The sequence below is a fragment of the Lissotriton vulgaris genome, chromosome 4_1, assembly GCF_964263255.1.
Source record: "Lissotriton vulgaris chromosome 4_1, aLisVul1.2, whole genome shotgun sequence".
NCBI lineage: Eukaryota > Metazoa > Chordata > Amphibia > Caudata > Salamandridae > Lissotriton > Lissotriton vulgaris.
This window is the reverse complement of record NC_141691.1, coordinates 1,172,778,123-1,172,803,279: the sequence shown is the minus strand read 5'-3', so window position 1 is coordinate 1,172,803,279 and position 25,157 is coordinate 1,172,778,123. Positions and strand designations below refer to the sequence as shown.

The window sequence follows — 25,157 nt, the reverse complement described above, 5'->3', positions numbered from 1 at the left end:
TCGAAAATGCAGAACGCGAATTCCCCACACTTATCGTGTGCGATTCTCATTTTTGCGTCAATTCTTACAACAACAAACTGCAGAGTTGGATCGAAAACGACTACAAAGATGACACAGGTGCCACAATAAAGCATAAAAAGCTCTGGAACGAGGTAGCTCTTTTACACAAAGAACTACAAAAGACTCACGTGATTCACGCACAGAGTCTTCAACGTGATGGCGTTCACGTTGCAGGGAATTCATTGGCTAATACAGCCACCGCGGAAGCAACTAACCCGGCTTCCGTAGCCACAAAAAAGCGTACAGATAAGTATATAGACGGGGAAACTATGCTAGCAGTAAAAACGACCGTAAAAGGCGACTGTGCAGCACTACCCGTAAACTATCCACTCAATTATGCATACATAATCGATGCAAACTCCGTTCCTTTTGCTCGAATCCCTGGAGTGGGGGATAGAGTAATTCCAAACAGGAGCAGGAGGGGCTTCCTCCTACTGGAAGCACACATGGGGTTGGGTCTGAAACACCAAACAATCAAAGCCTCTCTGAAAGAATTGCAATCAGAGTACTGGTGGCCAGGAATGAGTATAGATATTCAATGTTTTGCTCAAAATTGTGAAGACTGCAATAGAGATCGCAGTAATGAACAGGCCAGAGTAGTTTCAGGATCCCTACTAGACAGCATAAGGCGGTCTATCTGCGCAATCAAAGAAGAGAAGCGCGTCCCAGTGTACAACGTTTAAGACGAAATGCACTTAAAATAATGAGGCCACCAGCGCTCGGCTGACGCTAGAACGGTTATAAAAGATTAGCGAGTCCATATCGGCACATACGCAATTACCACGTTCCATTCTGACCAGGGTCCTGCTTTCAGCTCTCGAGCCTATAAGGAGGCCATGGATAGCATGGGAATTGGGTTGTGGTATTCTTGTCCATCGCACAAGTGTGGTAGAAAGAAAAAACCGGGACATAAAGCAATCTATAACAGCGAAGGTATTAGGTTCAGGCGCTGGGTGGGTCAAACATTTAATAAGTGTCCAGACTAGTCTTAACAACATGCCAAGAAATTCTCTGAAAGGTTTCAGCCCATACGAACTATTGTTCGGAATAAGAATGCGCGTTCAGGACCTCGATAGTCAGATGTCAGTGGTACAAAAAGAAACAAAGCAGTTTGAAGTAAAAGACCGTTTGGCTGTTTTACAGGAACTGAATGAAACAAGAAAATCATTAAGCAACATAAAGTTAAAGCAACAGCCAAGTACCACTGACGAGGCACCACCCGCAACAGCCCCAGCAAGGCCTGTCTGGATTCCAAAGATTGGGGATCTAGTCAGAGAAAAGATCGCGGTTAAGAAGGAATTTGGGCCTTCTTACAGAAAAGCAGTACCTGTCTTAGCAGTCACCGGAACAAGATCAGTTGTGCTACCGCCCCTTGCTGGTAAAAAGGAGAACAGAATCGTGTCTATCGATCTGGTAAAACCACAAGCATGTGGCCTATAATCAACAGTAGGCCCAGTGGACTCCCAAGAAACAACAGAATACCCAAACTTGCAACAATCCAAGAGGTTCAAACTGAAAGACTCATCACATTCGATCAGCCTGCAGTGCACAATGAAGGACTATGCAATAATGCCATGGAACTCGTGCCTCTTGAAACACAGATTGAAACAGTTCGTCAAGAAACAACACCAGTCTACAATGATGTGGCATCAGAAAGTGCTACCGAGAGACAGATTGAAAGAACAATCCCATCAATTGACAGAACTGCCTCTGGTTATTTCATCAACTTCGACAACTTCTCTGAAGATGAAAACGATCCCGAAGTGATGCCAGAAACAAAAAAGTCTTTTAAAGAAAAAGCAACGGAACTCTTTCATCAACTGAAGGAAATCTACCTAATTTCCCCTTGGCTAGAGTTCTGGTTCGGTCTAGGTGTATTTTTCCTCCTTCTTTGGCTCATCATGGTACTGTGTTTGGGAAAATTCATTGAAGGAAAATATATTACAATGGACACAGCAAGTCAGAACATCAACCTAGTCCTGAAACCACACAGATCATCCCACGTGAAGAAAAGAGAACTGTCAACAGTAAATGTCACAGCAATTCCAATACCTGGTGGGGTAGTATGGGAGAAAACAGACTATGAGATCTATGGTCCGGTCGAAATCCTGAAGTATCCTCATCAACTAAAGGTTTCCTTAAGTGACTTTGTTACACCAAGTACATTCTCTGATAATTGGGACCTTAACAGTATTAATGACATGATGTCTGATTTAGTAATGTCAGCTAGATTCACAGATCATGATTATTTACAAGGTTCATCTAGTTATGAGCAGTTATTCTGTTATACCCACTATGGGGATCATTACTTGCATAAATCTGCACAGCCTAGAAATGTTTTTATGTATAATCAATGGGAACATTGTTCTACACCACCTAAAAGCAGTTCTAAAGCATTTTTTGAGAAATTCAAATATTTTTCAGGGTTTAACACCAGTGATGCAGAAACGTTTTATTATAAACTGTTAGATAAAACAGGAATGAAAACAATGCTGACAAATTCTAAATTGATATATTCAGAAGCATTTTATGACAAAATGATGACATTTGGTTTTGATTATTGGAAAAATAATATTGAAACGAAATCAATTTGGGGTACAAAAGATTGGCAGGTGCAAGGCATTGAAGCACTATTTAGAACCTGCATGATACCAGAACAAATGTTATTTTTAAATGACACTGTACACCAAACATCTTGTCTTGGCCTAGCCAAAAACAAAGAAATGAAAACACCGTCTATACCAAAGCCAATAGCTGAGAATGCAACTGCAGATAATGAATTAGACGTGTCACACATTTTACATTTCAACAGAACACATCCTGATTGGAAAAAGTGGTTAATCTGGCCTACAGACACAAATAGCTGTCAAGATAGGTTCCTGAATAAAACACAGGGTTTAAAAATGACCAGATTAGACTCAAGATATTCCCAGAGACAACATCCAGGAATTATAACTACATACAGTGTAGGCAAACTCTGCCTAGAATGGCTAACTACATCCACACTGGCTGAAATTAAGCAACACTTGTCTTTATTAAAAGATGGTGCTGATTTGCGCGATTTCATTCTTGGACCACGCAAACAGCGTCAAAAGCGTTTCATAGCGACCAGCATCTATGCAGCTTACAACGAGGCTTGGAAAGTAAAGCAAATTGAAACTGCTGAAAAGATACGAGAAATTGATCGTATTAATTTGGAAAAATCACTTTCTGTGGTAGACAATGGGTTAATGACTCTGTCTTCCAGAATATATTCTTTGGACAATATTGTATCATCTGCCTTTGATGTGATAGACAGAGATTTGCTAATGTTACAACATGGCCAGTCTCAATTACGCTCTATTATAGAATTAGGCTGGACGCTGCAAAATCTTCGTTCAGGCTATGTGCCTTGGCGTTTAATAAACACGACGTCATTATTTTCCATTTTTAACCTTACTGATAAACAGATCAGTTTGGCACAGAAAGGAGCAGACTATACAATCTTGAGCATCGAGAAACTCGAGAAATTATCATTGACAATGTCAGAGAGCCCTGTCATTGAATGGATAATACACGGAATTATCACAATTCCGATAACAACTTTCCGATTTCATAAATGCCTTGAATACATACCTGCTGGCCAATATGAACAATTGGGTAAGGGATATGTTAAATCCGAATGGAAATTACCATACACTCATTCTTGCTATAGTGACAGCGACAAAAATGTATTTCTTAGTGGTGACAACTGTAAACACTCACTAAGCGGTATACTTTTGTGTCAGGGTATTAATTTACACGGAGCATGTGATGGAAATTCAAACAACCTTTCATGCCACCAGCTAGTCACACCTGCAACTCAGATAGAGCCCTTCTTTATGCAACTCGCAAACGGGAGTTACATTCTAAGAACGGATCACAGGTGCTGTGGCCTCGCGCCCGGACTAAGTTATCTAGTACAAGTAACGTCCATGGTCAAATGTTGTATGCAAGCATTGTTTCCGAGCGGGCCTCCAGACATAGTGACTCCCATCTGGCCTCGTCTGAATCTCTATTCTATACGAATTGATACATTAAGCAAAATGAAATCTGTGCTTTTACAGACAACAGTGCCTATAACGTCATCTAAAGAGACGTATGATCTTCTAGTCGCAAGGACGGCTACTGAGGTCCATGACCTTTTATCAACAAATTGCCCCGTGCATTTCGTACAAATGCTCGAGCAACTCTTTAACATGTCTAGTGCCACGAGCATCCCAGGCATATTTAAGACAGTCTTTACGGGACTGCTAACACCCTTCCAGGCAATTTTGGGAATCTTTCCTAATTTTGTGCACTCCATCTTTGGTGGTATTCCGCTATTTTTTGGACTCATCGCAGGGATTCTATTTTTGACCATCCTGCTACGTTATGGCAAGCCTCGGCTCAGACATAGCTCCCATGGGAATGGAAGAAACAATCCTAGCAATGCGCTACAGGGACAGGATAACTAACGTCCTCGGATTGGCCAGGCTGAGAGATCTAAACATGACCTGGTTCCTTTCATTCAGACCGATATGGCAAAATTGCATTTTACCTGTGCTACGGTGTATGCTTTGCGGCGAGGAATGCGTGTTGGACATCTGTCTTTCACTTCCATCAGCAGTACCAATGGACGTCGATACTTTGCTAAGTCCAATAACGGCTCACGCATTGTGTTGTCCCCAGCGGCTACCAATCCTGATGACGGCATTCGTGGAGACTCCTGTACTACAGCCAAGTGGTAACAGTGGAGCGAGTGACAAAAGCAACATCATCCAGGTACAACGTTCTGTGAGCATTGCTGATCCTGCCTTCGATGACAGCAATCATTCTCACACCTGCCAAGTTACAGCGCTATCTAATTTGGTTGAACTATCACCTGATTTTGTAGACCAATTCTTTGCGAGCCTGTCTGATACGATGTTCTCACCCACAGAGAAACAATAACTTTTGAGAAGCTTTCCGACACACAGCGTTCCCATGAACTCTGGATTCGGCCTTCAGTTTTGATCAACATAAAACTGCCAGGAGCTTTGGTAAAACTGATTTTTTCTTTGAATTGGACAATTTTTCAAATATTGACCCTTTTCTTTTGGCACGAACAATTCTTTGCTTAACGTAAAAACTATTCTTAGAGAACAGAAGCTTCACACTTCTATTTCTAAACACATCTAGAGACATAACAACATAACACCAGCCTCTAGCACACATATTATTACAATGCATTTTTATGTGATGATTTATCTCGCATTTCTTCTGTCAGAGATACTTCATGTGTAATTCTTTATGCATAATCGTTCATTGATTTCATATGCAATAATTTTTTGAATGATTACTATGCTTTTAGAACTACGTACAGTACCTAAATTCCATGTATTACAAGTACGCCTATTTCGAATGCATTTATGTATTTTGGGGTGGGCTATGTTACACAATGTTACACATGCATCTAATTGCTTAGTTTTAGTAATTTTGATGGACATGAATTCGTGGAGTGGGTGTCATGTGCTTATCTAGGTTCCTGATCGATACTGTGACCTTATGCCCCTATTCGGCTATAAAGCCCTTTATTCCCTATATTGGCATAACCGTTCAAGTACGATTTTCTGTAAAGTCATCTCTGGCCTCACACGAGCAGAGCCACAGAGCCACATTCCAGCATGACTCTCTGCTACTTCCTTTGCGACCAATTAGTGCAATGACAGAGCAGCAGTCACTATCTGATATTCCTAGATAACACTCCGAGTTCTTCAACAAGATAAAAACTTAGCAAACCTGGAAATCCCCGCTTGCTATGTTTTGATTAGTAATAGAACTCTAATGAGCAACTGATAGCTGCCACTTCCTAGTGACATCTTTAATTGACGTCTTATGTCCAGCAAACTTGCGTCAAACCCGGCACCTGTCAGGTATAAATATTACCAACGTTGCCTTAAGCAAGGAGCGAACATGTTGCTGATGCCAGCTGCCTGCATGACCCCGTGTTGGTAAAAACTAGCACTCTGTCGCTGCAGCCTGCTATCCTGTGGTGGTGAAGCTACTGATTACCATTATCGCCGCTACAGCGCGACCTATGGTGCAGTACGCTTGAGGAGCCGTGCAGCCGTCCTCTGCGAAGACATCCAGCCCAGCTGCCCGCGGACGCTGTCACCCCTCCTTCCTCCAGACGCGCTGAGAGAAGCCGCTGCCTTTCTCATGCAGAGAAATCCAGTCCCGGCGCTTCCAGTTTACCCTCGCAGGTGACTGGGATATCGAGAGAGACCCCTGAAGGAGATACCAATCCTCCATCATTCTATTCAGAGGTATGGTGTTGACTAAACCCTTAGAAGAGAATTCTTGAAACAAACCTTGGCAAAACCAACTTAACTTAAGCTACTTACGTGTTAGGCCTAGGTCAGGCACACTGGGGTAGGCTTAGTTAGAAGCACCAGTTGAGTATGTTAGCCTAATGTATATATGACTGTATAAATGTTTTATTACTTTTAAACCATTGTATGGCTAAGAAACCATATCAATGCTTTTACAGTTCTATTTCGCTATTCTTATCTTACTGTACGTACTTTTCATAATAACAGTTATTGCAATTGTGGCAATACATTTCTCTTGTATGAGAAGAAAGACTGTTCAATAAATGTTAACCTTTATTGATACACGCCCGTCTCTCTATTCTCTACATACTGTGAAAGTAAACTGCACTAGACTGACTGAGTGAAATCTATGTCTATTGTTTCACACGACCCTAGAGATCGACTCTTGATCTGAGGAGCAAAGTTGTCATGTTGCACGGTTGTTGGAAAGCTGAATCCCTTCTTGTCTGTGCCAAGGAAGCTGATCACTTCCTATGCAGAGAAGAAAGTTTCCAGTGACCTCTGAGCTAGTTGGTAACACAACCCAATTAAGTTTAGCATAGTCAGTGGAGGCCTGGAATATAGCCAGTTCCACGTCGATACTACTGTTTATGTTATTCCAATGCGCAGGGCCTAGTGGGAAACTAGGAACTACACTACATGGTGAGGTCCCTTGAGGGATGCCGCTAGTGGTGTCCTTTGGGCCTGAGGTGTAGGCTAGAAGGTGGATGCTCTGGGGGTTCTTAGACCAGAACGAACAGATAAAGGAGACCGCACAGACAAGTCCACAGTTGGATATATAATTTCTGTGGAAGTTGCCTTTTCGACCCTGTACGAGATGCCTTTTAATCCCTATTCTTGTGCTGATTTTTCGACAACTCAGCATTATTCATCTCCAAAAATATGTGCCAAACCCGGACACCCTGTGCACGCCTGCTAGAAAAGACACATCCACCTGGTTGGACGCTTTCTCATTGTCCAGTGAGTGTAGGACTTTACGTGTTTACCTCCATCAGGGGTGATATCTTGAACTTGAAGTGCCTTCTTAGTATTATGCCCAGTATCACACTCTGCAACCAACCTTGCTTGATCCTCATGGTTCAACGATGGGATCAGTCAAAGTTAGCCTGTTTGCCAGAATCGTGGTAAAAATGTTAGTGTTTAAGGTAAGGAGCAAGATTGCTCGGTAAGAGGAGCATTTTGAGGGCTCCTTATTGGATTTAAGAATGGGGAAATAGTTGCCTCCTACATTGACATGGTCAATTTCTGAGCGTCCGCAAACTTGTTCATCAACTCCTTGAAGAGTGGCACTAGCTGGCAGATTGAAGGTTCTGTGTAATGACATTATGAACCTGTCTGAATCGTGTTGTTTAATGCATCAAATCCCCATGTCACAATAAATACTGTGTTTTCTCCTGTTAAATTTCGGCAGGTTTGATCTGCTGAAATTTAATGAAGGGTGAGTTATTTAATGCATCCGATAATTACCAGATATGTTAAATACCTTCAAACTCATAATTTCGACCCATGCGTAAACCAGGGTTTACGCATGTGTCGGAAAATTACGAGGGACTCCGAATTAGTCCCTTTATGTAAAGTGCTCCAGGATGGCACACAAGGACAATATATTTCAAAATTTTTACTTCTTTGAAAATCCCACAGACTACTTGCCACCAGCATGACAGAAAAAAGCTTTATTTAGCAGTAATTCATAAATAAAACGCTACGGTCTAGATAAGTGTTAAGGACTAAAAAGCAGCTCCTAGCTTTTGATACTTTTATTTAGTTGTCTTATTTTCCCTACAAAGTAATTTAGTTGAAATAAGAAGTAGCAAACTTTTAAAATAATTTCCAGATAAAGTGGTGTTCTTGCACCTTTATTGAACCTAGCACTGCCCGTTCATGAAGCGTACAGTGCACATACTTTTCATATTTGCTGCTTATATGCTTTCAGTTGACTTTTCTTTAGTTGGTTGTCTTCTTTGATGCTTTACTCTATTTGAATGTATGCTTGAATCAATCAAACATTTGAAAAGCACTGCAAATCACCCTTGAGGGTCGCGAAGCGCTGGATATGTTGGCTGCTGCGTGGTGGGTTGTTCATTTGAACATCGAGGTCTTGAATTTGTAACAGAATTGTTGGAGCAATAGTGTGGACCGTCCTGAGGTGCAGGGGAAGGTTGTTACATGCCTTTGCCACCAGGTGCAAATAGGAGCGCCCTCCGCTGTTGATTCTGCAGATCCGTAGTATATCCGAGGGAGGGGGAAGTTGATCGAAGTTGTCCGGTCAGTTGGTGACGCGTTTGTTGATGTATGCAGCTCCCTCATTTTGCATTAAACCATCTATGGTCAAATTGAAGACTTTATTAATTAACATATAGACTTAGTTCATTGCACTGAGCACAGTTTGCATGCCACCGGGCGCAGGGCTACATAACCAGTGCCATAGATCCCTGTTCCAGTAATTGGAATCTTTCAAGCGCCATCATATCCATATTGGTGGTTAAGACCTGGAAGATAGTTCTGATCCATCTCATTAATTTCAGAATGGATATAAGTGCACTGATGACCATCTTCTTAATAGTGTTCATTATTTAGGACTTCAATTTGGAATCTTTCATTGACAAAATGACAGGATCAGTGGAAAATTATACTTTTTTCCATATTGTGCTTTAGCATGAAACCGAAAAAGAGAAATTTATTGGTAGTGTTAGTTTTATGGATGCCACATAGTCTTTTAACTTGAATCTCTATAGTCTGAAATCATTTATTTATGTCTTTTGACTTTAGAATATGATGGTAAACTTGACTCTGGTCCAGGTCCTTGCTTTTATAAAGAAAGAGAATCCTGTTTGTACCATTAGCAAATTTATAGGTAAAAAAGAAAATGACAACCAACTGAAAGCATCCCTGTTCCATCTGTCATCAAGGCTCCCCAACACAATGTGCTATTCAGACAAAGTAACCACAAACAAACATTAAACCTAGTCAGGATAAGAGAACAAGTAGGCACACCAAGCCAGGCTTCTGTTCGATAACACTGTATGTGTTACATATTCACAGACTTAGTCATACTTGTATGTTCAAAGAACATTCCAGTTCTCAGTCCTGTAATGATGGTATGGTTAATCAACAGGAGAATATGCTTTTTGCTCCTCTACTAACTAACATACTTTTCTAGATCCATTGTCCTGAAACACATAGTTGGCAGTTATACAAACATTTCATTAGATTCCCTTTGTGGTCTGTCACAAGGCTGAGAATCATCACTCGGAGAGCTAAAGGGCAAGATGTATGTTTATTAGAGGTCAACAGGTCCAGTACAGTTCATATAACTTCATGGAATTAGGGATGCTACCTTCTTGATATGAGTCTAAGGCAAATTCCTACTGAGTTCCACACAATATCCAGATTACAGTTTGTGTAGGGAAAGTAGAGCTGTAAGGGTATTTTGTCAGGTATGAGGGCCTCTGTGGCAATGGTGCCTATCCAGAAGTATCCCCTTTTTTGTGTTTCTCCGATTTCCATACACCCTGTAAGATACAAGGAGTGAGTTCTATCAGGACACAAGTATATCCCTCTTTCCCATTCATTAGCACTGTTCTTGTACCTATCTTACTTGTCTGCAATGTAGGTGGGCCTAGTAAGTAAGAATCTCATCAGGCCTATAGCATCTCGAATATTGGCTAGATGTCAGTCCAAGGTTGCTTTTCTTGCTGTTTATCATTCATTTTTTTTCCATTCTCCTGTTCCCAATGGATGAGTTTGTATTGTGGCTGGTATTGGCCAAGTCCCTTCTAAGGCAACAACCCTTCTATGCTGCTCCTGGTAAGTAATGATGAAGTAATGGTCCATTTTACGACCATCTCTGTATTCGCCTCTTGTCTGGGGCCAAAGCCTGTAGTTAGATGGTGAGGAAAGTGAAGGAAGAGATTTCTACATGGACAGGCTCTCTGGTTTGCCTATTTTCTCTGCTGCCCCAACCACAAGAGCTGGCTTTAGTGGTGGAATCCACGTTCTGATGCTGTGTAGCAGTGGAGACATGTGAGGTACAACTTCTTGCTTACGGGTGCTCTGGAACTAACTCCCATGCCCTCTAAAACATGCACCCTCCTCAGCTAAGGACTCTACATATCCCTAAAAGCCTGGGAACTTTTCAGCACTGGTCGGCCAAAATTCTTTTGCTGTCTTGAGGTGAAGTGGAACTCCCTGGAATAGTGTAGAGAGGTTAGGAAAGAACTGGGTACTAAGGATGTGATATTTAGTTACCTTAGTACAAGTACTTACTTTTCTTTTAAATAATAATGGAAAAACTTTCGCAAAAGTAAAACTTGTTAAACCGGAAACTATGCAAGTAATAGGGCTGCCCGTAGTTCAGCGAAACAAGAATCTTCCAGTCCTGTGCTTTCTATTTGACTTCCATACTTGATTGCTACTTTCGGAGAAACAGAGTTAAGCTCTCCTACTAGTGAAATACAGTTGATACAAAATATCTAAAAGGTATTCCTGATTATGTGTACCACAGGCATCTTTTCCTCAGATCTGTATCCCACTACGGTCATTTTGTTATGATTGCTTTCTTAGAAATAGGCATGACATAAAGTTGATATTACCTTGGCCCTTAGCATTCATTCCTGGTAACGGCTTCATTGTCCTGCGTTTTAACATTCTGATATGTATTTCACTGTAGTTGGAAGAACTTCAACTGTGTGAGCAATCTTCCGCTTCAAAGGTTGATATTATTTACTTGTGAACAGAGCTCTCTTTACATTGGGAGACACGGTTGACGTACCTTTTCCTGTCGCATATCTCCTTTCTGTAGTGTACAGCAGACCAGAGGAACATCACCATGGTCAATGACGGCAAGGTTCATCTTGCCGTGGTTCACGTTTGGACTGGTATTTGGTTAAAGGCAGTAGTTGAGTGGAATTGTATGCTGCTAAATAACTAATAATGCATTTGGTACCTAAAATACACTTTTGCAGCCTAAAATAAAACTTAAACCTCAACTGTTTGCCATTTTCAATAACAATTAGATGAAACATTTGAAAATGCCTCATTCTGCAATAATATTGTCTCATTCCAACCTCAAAGTGAAAAGCCACCATACATATTGCACAAAGTGAAGATTTAATATATCTGAAACCCACAAAGCATTTTCCATGTTCACCTAGATATTTCAATCTCATCTCTACGGACACTTTTTTTATACGGTTGAAGCCACTATTGCATAGGCTAACGCCTGTTCTAAGCAAATGGTTTCCATGTCTACCTTGAAATTGCACCCCATAAGAGAAAACCCTTAGAGGAGAACTTTTTCCCATGCATGCCTTATAAGCCTATGGTGATCCAAAGCTATATCCGTTAAGTCCATATTATTTTTATTGCGTTTCAGATTAGCTTTGATTGCCCTGGAAAATACAAAATAATAAAAACATAGATCATGGCTGTACCCTTTTCATACTGTGCTTCTGTTTATGTTTTGCATATTTTTGCTTGTTTCATCCTTTCACCTTTTCTGTTTATACCCCAAAGCATTTTGGCATTGATGTGTTTCCCCCTCCCCAACTGTTTAGGAATTGATTCCACTCATACTGTGTACGGCCTGCCTACATCCAGAATCCAAAGAGAGGGATCAACTACTGCACATACTGTTCAATTTGATCAAACGGCCAGATGATGAGCAAAGGTGTGTTTTCATTTATATTTTCCTTTTAATGGTATGGGGAGGGAATGGGAGTGGGTGACTGCAAGAGAATAAGTTATCAAGGTGTTACATTTGTTGAAGCTATTATGAATGTAGATTAATAAAACAGCTTGCTTTCTTATCTTTCTTCCCCAGGTAACCATCTTTCCTCATCCATTCACTCCTTAATAAGGGAGTACAGCAGTTTATCTCTCTTGTGTATTACAATTTTAAATTGTGTGATGTCATTAAATCTTGAGACAACAAAAAGCTATTCTATAGATTTAGAAAATGTTCTTCTTCCAAGCCCTACACATATGTCCCCTCTAAATGTCCTTATCACACTCCCTGCATGTCCCGGTGTGCCTCTTTTTTTAATTCCACAGTTTCAGTTTTGATCACTGGCTTGGTGTCCTAGGTGCATTCTGTGAGGTTACATCTTCCATTGTGTTATTTGGCCTCTTGTGCTCCATATGTGGCTTGTTCCATTCTGTTGTTGGAATTTTAATATAGGGCTGTTACTCGAATATTTTCTACCCCATGTACCTTCCCACTTCATAGTGTTTCACAGCATTGCCTGTTAATTCTTCGTCCTTCTATGCAATGTCTCCCCCTGTGGAGTAGCTGTCACCAAGATGCTATCTGATAATACCGTTTGTCCCATGAGCCAATATTGTACATCAGATAATCCTAGCTAAAACAAACTCCTGATTGTTATGCAAAAGGTTTCCAGTCATAAGCTTGTTGTTTCATATATATAGCTTATTAGAGTTCACAATATTTTCTTGTTAAAAAATTAGATTGAAGTATGGACAACACTTGGGTAATACAAGATCAACAGTAAGATGGGAGGAAAAGCCAGGTGACAACATAGACATTAGAGGTCGATGCAGAGACAAGGAAACTTGTGGGTGAAATGTGAAACAGCCAAACAAATAGTGTTACAATGACAAACTAAGGATTTAGATTAGCTGAAAAAGTAAATCATCCAATGCACATTGAAAAGATGGAGCAGGAATGACGGGCAATAGTCGAAAATATAAAGACATTGCAAGAGAGAAAGAGAGGGACACAATGAAAAGGATGTAGACTTGTTTAGAAAATCAAAAAGATAATGAAGATAGTGAACCTGATGGGGGAAATGAGAGAAGTATGTGGGTTGGTTGAAGGAAGAGGAATAAAAGGGGCAAAAATTAAAAGACTATGTAGTTCAAGTTTCAAAAAAGCAATTTGGGGCTGCGGGGGAAGTGTGAGCCATAGAGAGAGAGAGTAAAACTATGTGGACTAGACATTAGGATCTAGTGACTTACTTGGTTTCAAAGCCTGTCGCTGAACAATGAGCTATAATTAATGGATGATCACCAAATAGGAACAGGGTGAGCTAGAGGTGGTGACATCTGGGCTTTCCTGCATCGCTAATCTGACCCTGAGCAGTGACCTGAGCCATGAACAATGTTCTTTAACCATTCAAATTAAGCGACATTGCTGTAGCCTTGATGTATCTATCAATAAGTGGGCATCTTGAGAATTGTGAGCTGGTTGGTTGGAGAGTCTCACAATTATTCCGTAGAGAAGGGTTGTACCTCCTGCAATGGGTGTCAGAGCTGGACCGTGACATAGGAATGGAATTATCCATTGTCTTTGAGGGACTGTTGTGCAGCACACCATGGGCCAGACGTATGATCCTTTTTTAGGCTGCAAATGGGAGATCCTCCCGTTTGCGGCAGCAAAAAAGGGTAATACCTTGTGCAAATGCTATATTGCGAGCCAGTGACTCGCAAAATAGCATTTGCTACTCTCGCTATTAGGAAGGGGAGTGCCTTCCTAATAGTGAGTCACCATGCTATGTACTAATGTTTTGCTGCCGCATTTTCGGCCGACAAACACTCACAGTATACCACCTACTTCAAGTAGGTGGTAATTCACTTGCAAAGGGGAAGGGGTCCCCAGGGGCATGCAATTCGCGACCCCATTAGGAATCGCAAACAGTGTCTGAGACACTGTTGTGCATTCCAATAAGAGAGTCTCAAATTTCAAGTTACAAATGCGCCGCAATTTGCGACTCGCTAATTAGCGGGTAGTACATCTGGCCCCATATGCTTTCCTGCTTCCTTCTTCCATCTGCTGTGGCTTGTTGACCTTGGCCCTTGGTCTTTCCTCTGACATTTAGAACAGGCATACTGCCTGGAGGACAATGTGAATTGAGATATGGACAGTTTGTGAGATCATGGCTTAACACAAGTCAAGTCAAACTGTGCAGATTTGCCAAGCAAGTTGGGACTGCTCTAATGCCAGTGGAAGTTAGTGAAAGTTGATGTAGTTCAGGATGTGAACTAAGTGGATTCCTTCAGTTTTTGCGCTTGGCAGGCTAAATGGAAATTGGTGAGGGTGGTTAAGATGTAACGTAGTTGATTGGGTCATTGAGGCTGAAGGAAATTGTTTAAGCAACCTCAAACTATGATGACCTTTCTGGCTATGACCTCCTAGTCCCTAGAAGACTTGAGTGGAGAATGTGGAGGGTAATGCAGGATGTGGTAACCTTCAGTTTCTCGGTTTTCAGGAAGGCACCCGGAAAGAGCTTTTGAGCAGTGGCTATGAAACATTCTCCCAACGCAGACTCTTTTGTCAGTCTTTGTTGTAGAGGCAGCACATTTTGCTTCTTCCAGATACCTTGCTCCCCTAGGCGTCCAATGCAACAAAAGCAAAATTATCATAAATACATATACAAGATCCTCTAGACTGTCATTTATGACTCCTACTATATTATAGTCTTTCTGGTTTATCCCAAGCAGGTGCAGTTGCAGCAACTATCCTTTGAAGGTGTTACAGCTAAGCTTGATGCAGGGAACCTTTTTTACATGCTAGAAAAACATGATTATTTAGGTGTTAACTCCTATACATTTGAAGCGTCGGAGGAGGCATGGCACTGGGTGAAGGAAAGCCATGACCACAGGGCTGAGCCTGAGATCACAACAAGAGTTCCACCACCACTGGAGTACCAATGGAACATGACTGAAGGAAAGCATGTGGTGATCCAGCTCGGTCGACTCAGAATCCATTCTGATTCAGGGGCACCATCACAGACTCAGCAGAAGGACACAGAGTGGCTTTTGATGTCAGAACTCTCAGAACCCTCAGAACCCTGGGCATTCCAGCCATGTAGGCCAAAATCGTGTAACTTCCACCAGGACTTCTCATGCGGGTTCCTGGGAGTTCAAGACCACACATGAAGAAAGGAGATGGTTGCAGCCGGCTCCTTGTTTTGACATTGGCTACAAGATGGTAACATGCTCTAGCATTACCTGGGTTCTCCCTATTAAATTGTTAGGAGACGTTTGGGTTATTAGTAAGCCTTTGAACACCTCCGGTCCTGCAGGGCATTTAACTCCATGCCATTTGACCGTGAAAATTGATTATTACTTTAGCAAGGAGGGTGGTTGTACCACCATCAGTTTTGGAAGTGTGTGAGGGGAGATTACAGTTAGGGATCTATATGTGTTAGATTCATGTTTTTGCAATCCACAAGGTGCTTTCCTACTTTAGCCACCTGAGAAGGGAATTTTAATGATCCCAGTGGTAACAGGTGTGAGTTCCAGAGGATCTTTGGGTGTACCACAGTGATTTGTGCAGGTTTGGCTAGGGGCTCTAGAGTGGCAGCATCTATTTTTAAGCACCACTCCCCAATCCAACTTTAATGTTTATGGCTTTGTATGTAGTGACTCTGTATGTAATGGTATAAAAATTTCCACATGGAGTAATGTAATGATAACATTCTTCAATGTGTGTTCTTCTCAGTCTCTCTATCTTGTCTCTAGCTGCTAGTATTGGACAAATTGAGTCAATCAATCATTCAGGGTTTGTAAAGCGCGACTACTCACCCGTGAGGGTCTCAAGGCGCTGGGGGAGGGGGCTGCTGATCCTTCTGAGCAATAGGGAATCAGTAAAGACCCAGGTTTTAAGATCCTTTCCGAATTGGGTCAGCAACCAGGATTGTCTGAGGTGTAGAGACAGGGTGTTTTAAGTCTTGGCGGTGAGGTAGGAGAAGGATATTCCTCCGGTTTTAGTCTTGTGGGTCCGCAGGATGGTGGCAAGGGCCAGCTGGGCAGAGCGGGGAAGTCTGGTGGGTATGTGGAATGAGAGGCGGTGGTTCAGATATGCTGGTCCTGCATCGTGGAGGACTTTGTAGGCATGCATAAGGAGCTTGAAAGTGATTTTTTTGTTGACTGGGAGCCAGTGGAGGTCTCGGAGGTGTTCGGTGATATGGCTGCGGCGGGGATGTTGAGGACCAGTCTGGCTGCAGCATTTTGAACGTTCTGTACTTTCCTGAGGAGTTTCTGTGTGAAGCCGGCATAGAGTGCGTTGTTGTAGTCGTGTTGTCTGCTGATGAGTGTGTGGGTGACCATTTATCTGGAATCGGTGGGCATTCATCTGAAAGTCTATCGAACCAGGCGAAGCGTGTGAACGTATGATGAGGAGACGGAGTTGATCTGGCGGTTCCTTGTGAGTGGGAGGGGTCTTTAAAAGATTTGTGCCACCCACAGACTCTGGGGATGGACAGTTGTGCCTGGCCATGTCTGTGGCCGTTTGGAGCCTAAACAATGTCTGGTGTCAGTGATAGCCAAGTGGACAGGCTGACACTGGTTTTTCAAGGGCTCACAGATCATTTTCTACCTTTGAATAGTTATTTATCCCTGTGATAGTTATGGGTATGATAACAGGAACTCTTGTATATACAAGTGAGCTGTCCCACTGCTGGCAATAACCATATGTTGGACAAGACGCCTTGTGCAAGCTTAATGTGTGGTGACTCTCTAAAAAGAACTTTCAGGATGCTTTCGTGGGGGAGGAAAGAACAGTATTTGTGGACAAACCGCATCTACCGAGTCACCATTGACTTCATGGGAAGCCCTCAAACCAGTAATGTATGGGAGTCTCATGGTATACATTCCCTCATGAAGCTGCAGCCGGTCCGTCCAAATAAGAAAATGTTCCCACATTTAATAACCGTCCTCCCTGGATCCTGCCCTGAATTGGTGTGACAAATCGGGGGTCGACTGTCTGACTACCAGTTGTTCCTGGAGGCTCAGATCTCAACAGTAAAAATACAATCCTGTTTCTTCCATCTGAAATTAGAATTTTCACTTTTCTCTCCTATCCCCAGAGTTCAATCTGCAAAATACTTGTGCGCTCTCAAGCCTAGACTATGGCAATGCAATGTGTCTTGTTCGCTTACAGTTCAATCTGAATACTGTAGTTGGGATCCTATTTAATGCAAGACAATTTTAAGATATTTTGGAACATCTTAAACAATGGTATTGGATTCCCCCATTAACGAAAAGGTAACGCTTAAATTTGCCTATATGCTTAATAAAGTAGTTCCCCTTTTGCCACTATGACAGCCATTTTGTAGGTGAATATGTACGGTGCCAGGTTATTATATCAACAAGTGGCATAGCACTTAAAAAATAGTTTTTCTTGAATATATAACTGGTCTGCTTCACGTGCTGAACAGATACTGGAAGACCTTGGGACCTAGCCTGGGCTTAAGGTAAAGTGACCCAAATCTATTTTATTTCCAGATACAGGACTAAAGTACTGAGGACTGGACTTTGCAGTCTCTCTTAAAGGTTGTTTCTGAGGGCTTTCTGTCTCTTGGGGTGCACATTACAGAAGTGGGATCATAATTGTAGGCGGGCAATATCTTCCCAGTGTTAGAGAGGTTAATGAGACCTTTTCTACTTTGGTCCTTTGCTGGTATCTTTTATTGGCAGGGATTTGTTTTCTTTAAATGGTGGTACTGCCTTCAGTCCTGTACATCATGCAAATTTGCCTATCCCAATTCTTTAAGCACTTATCAGTGATGAGAACCAATGGTGTATACGTGGTCTTGATGGTTAAGCCCTGTAACTCCGCTTTGGATGGCGCTTAGGCACAGCACACCTTGGGCCGGATGTACATAATTTGCATTCACAAATAGTAGTTTCAAATTGTGCACTAACTTTTGAGTATGGAAACAAATTTTGCGAAACTACCCAGGTACTAATAAGTCGGTTCTCGAAATTCCCAATGGTAGTGAGTCACAATCTGATCTATCTCTTCAATATTCATGAAGAATGTCACTAATTGTGACTCACTACATTGGATGCCATCACTGATATGGTCAGCAGAATTGTTATTGTTATTGTTGTTATTGTTATATTAGATTTATATCGCGCCAAATCACCTACAGGTCTCTAGGCGCTCGGAAATCGATGGAATTTACACAATATCTTCATGCAACACAAAGAGGCAGTGCAGCAGCCAACCTACATTGCACCCAGAACCTTTCCAAACAGCAGTGTTTTTAAGGACTTTCTGAACCGCAGGAGATTCACTTCTCTGCGTAGCCCTTCAGGCAGCTTATTCCATAGCTGAGGGACCAACACTGAGAAGGCTCTCCCTCCCTTGGTTACCAGTTTGTACCGAGAGCAGACCAGCAGCTGAGAATCAGAAGATCTGAGTGTTCTTTTTGGGCTATACACTTCCAGACGGTCTCTGATGTAAGCAGGTGCATGGCCATAAATTGCCTTATGGGCCGTGCATAGACTCTTAAACTCTATACCATGTCTTTGATCACATTAAAGTAAATTTTTTTTCAAATGCAGACTGTATTTCTGAAAGAGAATTGGGCTGCATTTAAAAAGAAAAGTTTTTTTGTTTTAAATTTGTTTAAGAGTTGTACCCTGCTTGCTCCCCCAAACACATGTTTTGCTATGCACTAAGGGTAAGGCGTTCCATAGAGGGTTCAGGACTTGCTAACTTTTCAATTTTTTGTGACCTTATTTTGGTTGCATTATGTACCATAATGTCTGTTATTACTGAGCCTCATGTTTCATTGTTCTCTATGAGTGGTTGTTTGGCTCCTGAACAGATCCAGCATAACATAAGGAGCTCTGAACACTGGAAGACCTCTCTCGTCTTCATTTTTGTATGTGGCGTGCATTCCCCCTCAGTGGGTATTCCTCCTGCTACTACTGTGATCCTTTAATTAGGGGGGACTCTGTGGCCTAGGTGAAGTGACAAGTGAGACTTCATTATGGGTAGACATGAAGTTTCCCCAACTAATAACACTGGCAGAATTCGAGGGGAGGGACAAACTGGGAGTTTACACACTGGGAGCTGTAGTTACTCTACAATAGAATAAATCCTTTTCAGAACTTCAGAAAGGGGCTGGTTTACTATTGAATCAATTCTTCTGTTATGTGTGTTGACCCATGGCAACAAGTGCTACCGGCATACCTATTTGTTGTACAAAATATGTTAGTCTGAGTTTGACATAGCTGTTCATACCTTCCTATCTTCACCCACCTCGATACACACGTTGAATTAAAATACTTCCTTAAATCTGTTTCATCCCTTGTCTTAATGTTCCACCATGGGAAGCCTGTACTCATTCTAGATACACTGCCTGTATCTAAAAGGAATATTCATAGGTCTTAGCTTATTTCCAAGGAATAGAAGAGCCCTAGCACCGCAGATTATTTTCCACCATGTGAAATAATCGGTTTGAGCAATTCATATTGTAATATCTGCTCTGTCGCCATCTACCTTTGCTTGCCATCTGATTACACATGTTGAATTTTTCACTCGAACAATGACCTCTGTTTCGTTTGCAGTGGCACTTGTTTAATTAATGCTACAGATGAAAAAGAAACAGCAAAATTATATTTTGCTCACACAGGGCTTTAGATTTATGGAAATGTGTTCATCACTATCACGTTGTGGAAACTGTCATACAAGTTTGTGTTGATCTAAACCGTGTGTATTTCTGGGTTTTCTATGATAAAACAGCTGTAATAACCTTTTGTCTGCCAAAGTCTTCTAACCGCAGACTCCGTACCTTAAAATAGTCCCCAGACATCAGACTGGATCTGGAAAATCTTGAACAGTAACTCTGCGTCCCGTAAGGTGGGGTTCGGCTACGCATCTTCTTCGTCTGAAGTGATGTCACAGTGCCTATAGGGCCTCCTTGGCATACTGACCTTTCGTTCCACGCCAACAGAGCAGAACCGACGAGCATTAACTCAGTCGTTTTCTGACCAACTTTTTGTTTTTTTAATTGGACAACATTGTTAAGCTTTGCTCCCAGCATACTAGGACTTCATGTCACCTGCAAAACCTTCAGGGTTCAAGCCTTGCAACAGTTGCCTCAGTTAGATGTCTGTGCCTACCCTCCTCACCCCCACTCGATTTCTCTCTGGTGCCTGTGGTTGGGACACAATCCCATCGAGTGCAAGTCGATGAACCCGAAGGCGATTTGGGAGAGGGTGATGTAGCTCCTTGAAGCACGTCAAAAGAAGGCTCCGTGCTGCACCCATTTTCGTTCCTGTGAAGGTCATTCCCAGAGCTGTACCCGCTGACTATTGTCTTCCAGCTCCAAGACCTCTTCCTTGCAATCAGGTAAGTCCAAAAAGCACAAGAAGTTGAAGCACTCTTTGGCTTCACCTTTTTGACATTGTGCTTCCAGGCCTGCTCCCGCACTCCAACTGTGTAGTCTGTGTCTGGCCCTGCTCTGAGTTATCCAGAGTTTCTCGGCACCAGAGCAACGTCTGACCAACTTAAAGAATTTCGCAATGCCATGCACGCCATTTTTGGGCAACCGACTCCCTCTGGAGGGCCTTCATGCTCCACAGAACTGAGTGGTGCCCCTGATGGGTTACTGTCTGTGGATTCACCCCCAACACCAGCCTGGCTGGCCCTCCTGATCCACCCCCTGAAAACGGACTGACACCACCCCAGATGCATCCATCCTCCCTGGCTTCTTTCCTTCGGTGCTGCTTGTCCAGCTCATTATCATCCCCTGTCCCGTCGCCACTTGAAGGCGATGCAGGCCCCATCTAGTTTTGAATTCTTCCCTGACAAACTAGTCAGTTTAGGATGCCGTTTAGGATGCATGCCTGTTTACTTTCATAGGTGGTCACCCCATTTTACTTTGGTTAGGGCATTACTATGCCTGCGCTCTAGGCTCCACCCTATCTGCCCATGGAGGAGGAGAGACTCCATCGTTTGGACAATTAGAGAGCTGTCATTCTATATTGATTGCATCCGACATCATTTGGTGGATGAACAGCTGTACATTGGGTTCACCAGAGTGAAGAAGGGCAAGGCTGTGCAGAATCTCCATATGGATAGTACTCTACATAAGCATCTGCTGCCCACTGGCGAAGAAGCAACCCCCTGAGGGCTTGTGGGCTCACTCCACCATGGCCAACGCTGCCACTACTGCATTAGCACGCTGGTTGCCAGTGCTGGACATCTGCCAAGCTGCACGTGGACATCCCCCGTACATTCAGGAAGCACTACTGCTTGGATGGTAAAATCTGTTGTGATGGGTATTTTACCCTGTCGGTCTAAACCAGTTCACAGACACACCTCCATGGAGTTATTGTTCGGGGATCTATTCTAAGGCGAGGAATCTGCGTTGAGAAGTCTCTATTTGGAGAATATGTTACTAACATTTAGTAGCGCTTTTTCTGGTAGAGATTCTGTCTAACCGCAGATACCTTACCAACTCTCCTATCCTCTCTGGTCTGCAAACTGGGCTCTTTACCCAAAAGAACCCTTGAGACCCTGCACAATGGTCAATAAAGTAACATTAGTTTTTACGTGGCGCCTCATTTTTGGCATGGAACTGGTGACGAAAGAAACTCATGTCAGAGCTCCGGGGTGGTGCCTATATAAGCATTGCAAAGCCACTTATGACGAAGGCGACGAAGAGCCGAACAGTGGCACTTACGGGTGTGCAGAGGTACTAGTCAAGATTTTCCAGATCCTTCAGACACCTGGGGAATATTCTAAGATGATGAATCTGCGGTTAAATGTGCCTCTACCAGAAAAAGCGTTACTAAAAGTAAGTAACTTGTTGACCTTGTTATGTAAATGATGAACTAATTAATTTTTTTAAATGTTGACTTGTCTCTCAGACAGATGATCCTGACTGGGTGCGTGGCCTTCGCTCGTCATGTAGGACCAACACGAGTTGAAGCTGAGCTTTTGCCGCAGTGTTGGGAACAGGTGATTGTTAATCATGCTTTGAATAGATTAAACTTATTCACAATGTACTCAAGTTGTTCTTTTTGAAATATCTCCACTTCAAAAACCAGCGCAGTGCCATGCAGGTGTGTTAGACCCATTCTCATGATGCATATATGCTGTGGTATTTACAGAAGTTGAAGTGGGCGGGATGTATCGGGAACGACGTGCCCAAGCTTTTTAAATTTTATTAAACCAGTTCCCATACTTTCTATTAAAGACTAACTGTTCCGGCCCCTTAACAATGACCTTGCATTGTCTCAGGTTAAAAGAAGCGAAGGAGGCCTTCCTACACCGTGAATATTAGTTTATCTTAAATTTCTTTTTTCATTTAACATGTTTGCTTTATTTTTTATATGCAGTTACCTCTAGGTAAAAGTCTAACAATATAGTTCACACTATTGTGTTCTTTTTAGCTATGCGTCTGACCCGCCCCTAACAAATTGACACTTGCCCACTTTGTTCAGAATCACAGTTCCCATACTTTTTTTTAAAATACTTTAAAAAAAAATATTTTCTACTAGTTTTATATTTAAATCAAAATAAACCAAACTTTTTGGCATTCTCTGGACGTATCATGTAACACACAGTAAAAACTATGACATGTTACTTTGAATTACTCTGAAAACCCCCAATGGAAATGCCTAAGTTTATCCTCATCTTTTAATGTTTTTGTCATCCTTGTCATATTTCACAGTATTTTTGTATAGCAGAGTACATTGATATTCTTTTCTGCTCTCCCTTTAACTGTTTTGTTTTAGCATATACTTCAGTGTGAACATTTCTCTAAATATTAATCTGTTTTCCCTCATATTTTGAAAAAGCTCACTTGATTTCTCTGGTATTGCCTATAGCAGATTTACATTTTATTCGGATACAGCACCTTAAACATCTGCTGAAATAATGCAAAACTTTAATTTACTGAAAAGTATCTATCATTGCTTTTTTGACTGAGACAGTTACATGTGAGCAAAATAAATCTGATGTCTGATGCAAAGAAAAGTAATGGAAATGGTAAGGCTCTACTTACCTATTTGCACGCACAGAAAATGAATTTAACTTTCTTTCCACAATAGTTTTATATAATGTAATAGTGACTATAAAATGTTTGAAAAGTCATTACCTTGACTATCGAAAGGTTCTGCAATCCCATAGTGGCAGCAGATTGGGCAGTGAAAGAGTGCAAACTAACGATAACAATCAACCGGAATGCAATATCTGTTTAATGGGAAAAATGTATCATCTAGTAAGTCATGAGTTGTTATTGGCAAGAACTTGCTACTAGATGTTAACTATGCATTAAGAAAGCCAGTGTGAGCCGTGGCCTGAAGAAGTACGGAGTAGGCATACCATGGTTTTCTCTCCCATCTGACCCTGATCTTAAGCAGATTTCCTGGAATGTTACCACAAATTCTGCTGAATGAAACTCTCCTGACTAATTGACAGCTTCCAAAAAAGGACCATTTTACCCATGTTTCTTGCATATCTCACTGACACAGAGGTGAATTGGGCTGCAAAGCCTGGGATTAGAACTTCTTCTCCCAGCCACATGCATAGAGGTGCAGTGTGTTAAACGGGAAACAGGGATGCATCTAAATGTTGGATTTAACAGAGAACCCCTCTGGGACACCATACAGAGATGTTGGCCTGAGCGTCCTGCCTCCTGCCCTCTGGACTGACCCTATACACAGACAGATTAAAAATTATTGGTGCTTCTGAAAGCCAGCAACGGCAGCAACAAGCATTTGCAATGCAATAGGTATCGCATTTGCAGGAGTTTAAGCTATTGGCATTGTGAATGACGAATCTTTTTATTTAATCTGTTTTGCTACTTAATACATAAATAAAAGGCATTATCATTTACAATGGCAATAGCTGAAACTCTTGTAAATGTAAGAACTTTATTCTTGCAAAGAAGTGTCCGCCATTGTCCGAGCTGCTTGGAAAGTGAAAGCACGCATGGCGTGCTGAATACAATAAATTAGAAAAAATTAGAAATGTTGTCCTTTGTTTGTTTCTGCATTGTGTTGGGTTGTAAGATGTTACATCTGGAGATCTAAGGATAATACAACAATTATTGTGTTCAGATGGACTATACCGTGCTACTTTTAGTACAGACCGCAGGCTGCCAGTGGCCCAGCAGACCTGCATTGGCGGCCCGCGGACCTTCCCATGCCATGTTTACATTGCCAGTGAGGCTAACAGTAAACTCAAAAGGTGACCGCTGCAGCACACGTAGTTTATACGTATTAACTACGTATGTTCCTGCAGCTATATTTTGTGTTTACTGGGGGCCTCTGCAGTCGACACATGGAAAGCTTCTTAAAAGACCATTTAAAAGTCAGCGGTAAGCGTTTTTACAGCTCACTGTGAAGGGCATTTTGTTGTGTTTTATCTAGGACACTAATTAAATGTTTCATATTTAAGTAAAGGCCAATGCAAACCAAATGCGGCAAGGCTACTTCCTTAGACTCCTAGAAAGCACAACGAGTTCTTACAACATACCAAACCTCCAGCAACCTGGGAATTCCCCGTGCTTTTGTTTTGATTTGTCCTAGAACTCCTGCGAGCACTAAAAGAACAGCCCGTCCCTAGTGACATCTTTTTATTGACGTCTTATTTCCAACCTTACGTCAAACACGGCACCTTCCAGGTATAAATATACCAGCGTATGCCTTAAGCAACACACGGTGTTGTGGAGCAGAGCGGCTATCTACTTATCCGAAGCCCAGCTTATGCGAGTGCCGAAGGAAGCCGTCCCTCCCACTTGACGCACTGAGAAAGACGCTGTCTTTTTCTCCTGCCGAGAAAATCCAGCTCCGGTGTTCCCAGTCACCCCTTCGGGTTGCGGGGAGATCGAGTCCTGAGAGCGAGATACCAGACATCCTCCATTCTAAAAACCAAGGTACGGAGCTGATTAGATCCCTAGAGAATTCTTGAGTCAAAATCTTGGCAAAAAACTAACTTAACTTAAACTGCAACTCATTTAC

The 25,157-nt window shown here is 42.1% G+C and overlaps 1 protein-coding gene across 8 annotated transcripts in view; it reads left to right on the top strand.

The window, feature by feature from the left end:
- RELCH (RAB11 binding and LisH domain, coiled-coil and HEAT repeat containing) overlaps nucleotides 1-25,157 on the top strand; it is an 853,871-nt gene that overhangs the window by 356,711 nt on the left and 472,003 nt on the right. For all 8 annotated transcript variants that reach the window (XM_086965401.1, XM_086965404.1, XM_086965403.1 and 5 more), the window contains 2 exons: nucleotides 11,987-12,099; nucleotides 22,059-22,149. In XM_086965401.1, coding sequence (XP_086821527.1) covers nucleotides 11,987-12,099; nucleotides 22,059-22,149 — 204 coding nt within the window. The remainder of the gene's footprint in view (nucleotides 1-11,986; nucleotides 12,100-22,058; nucleotides 22,150-25,157) is intronic.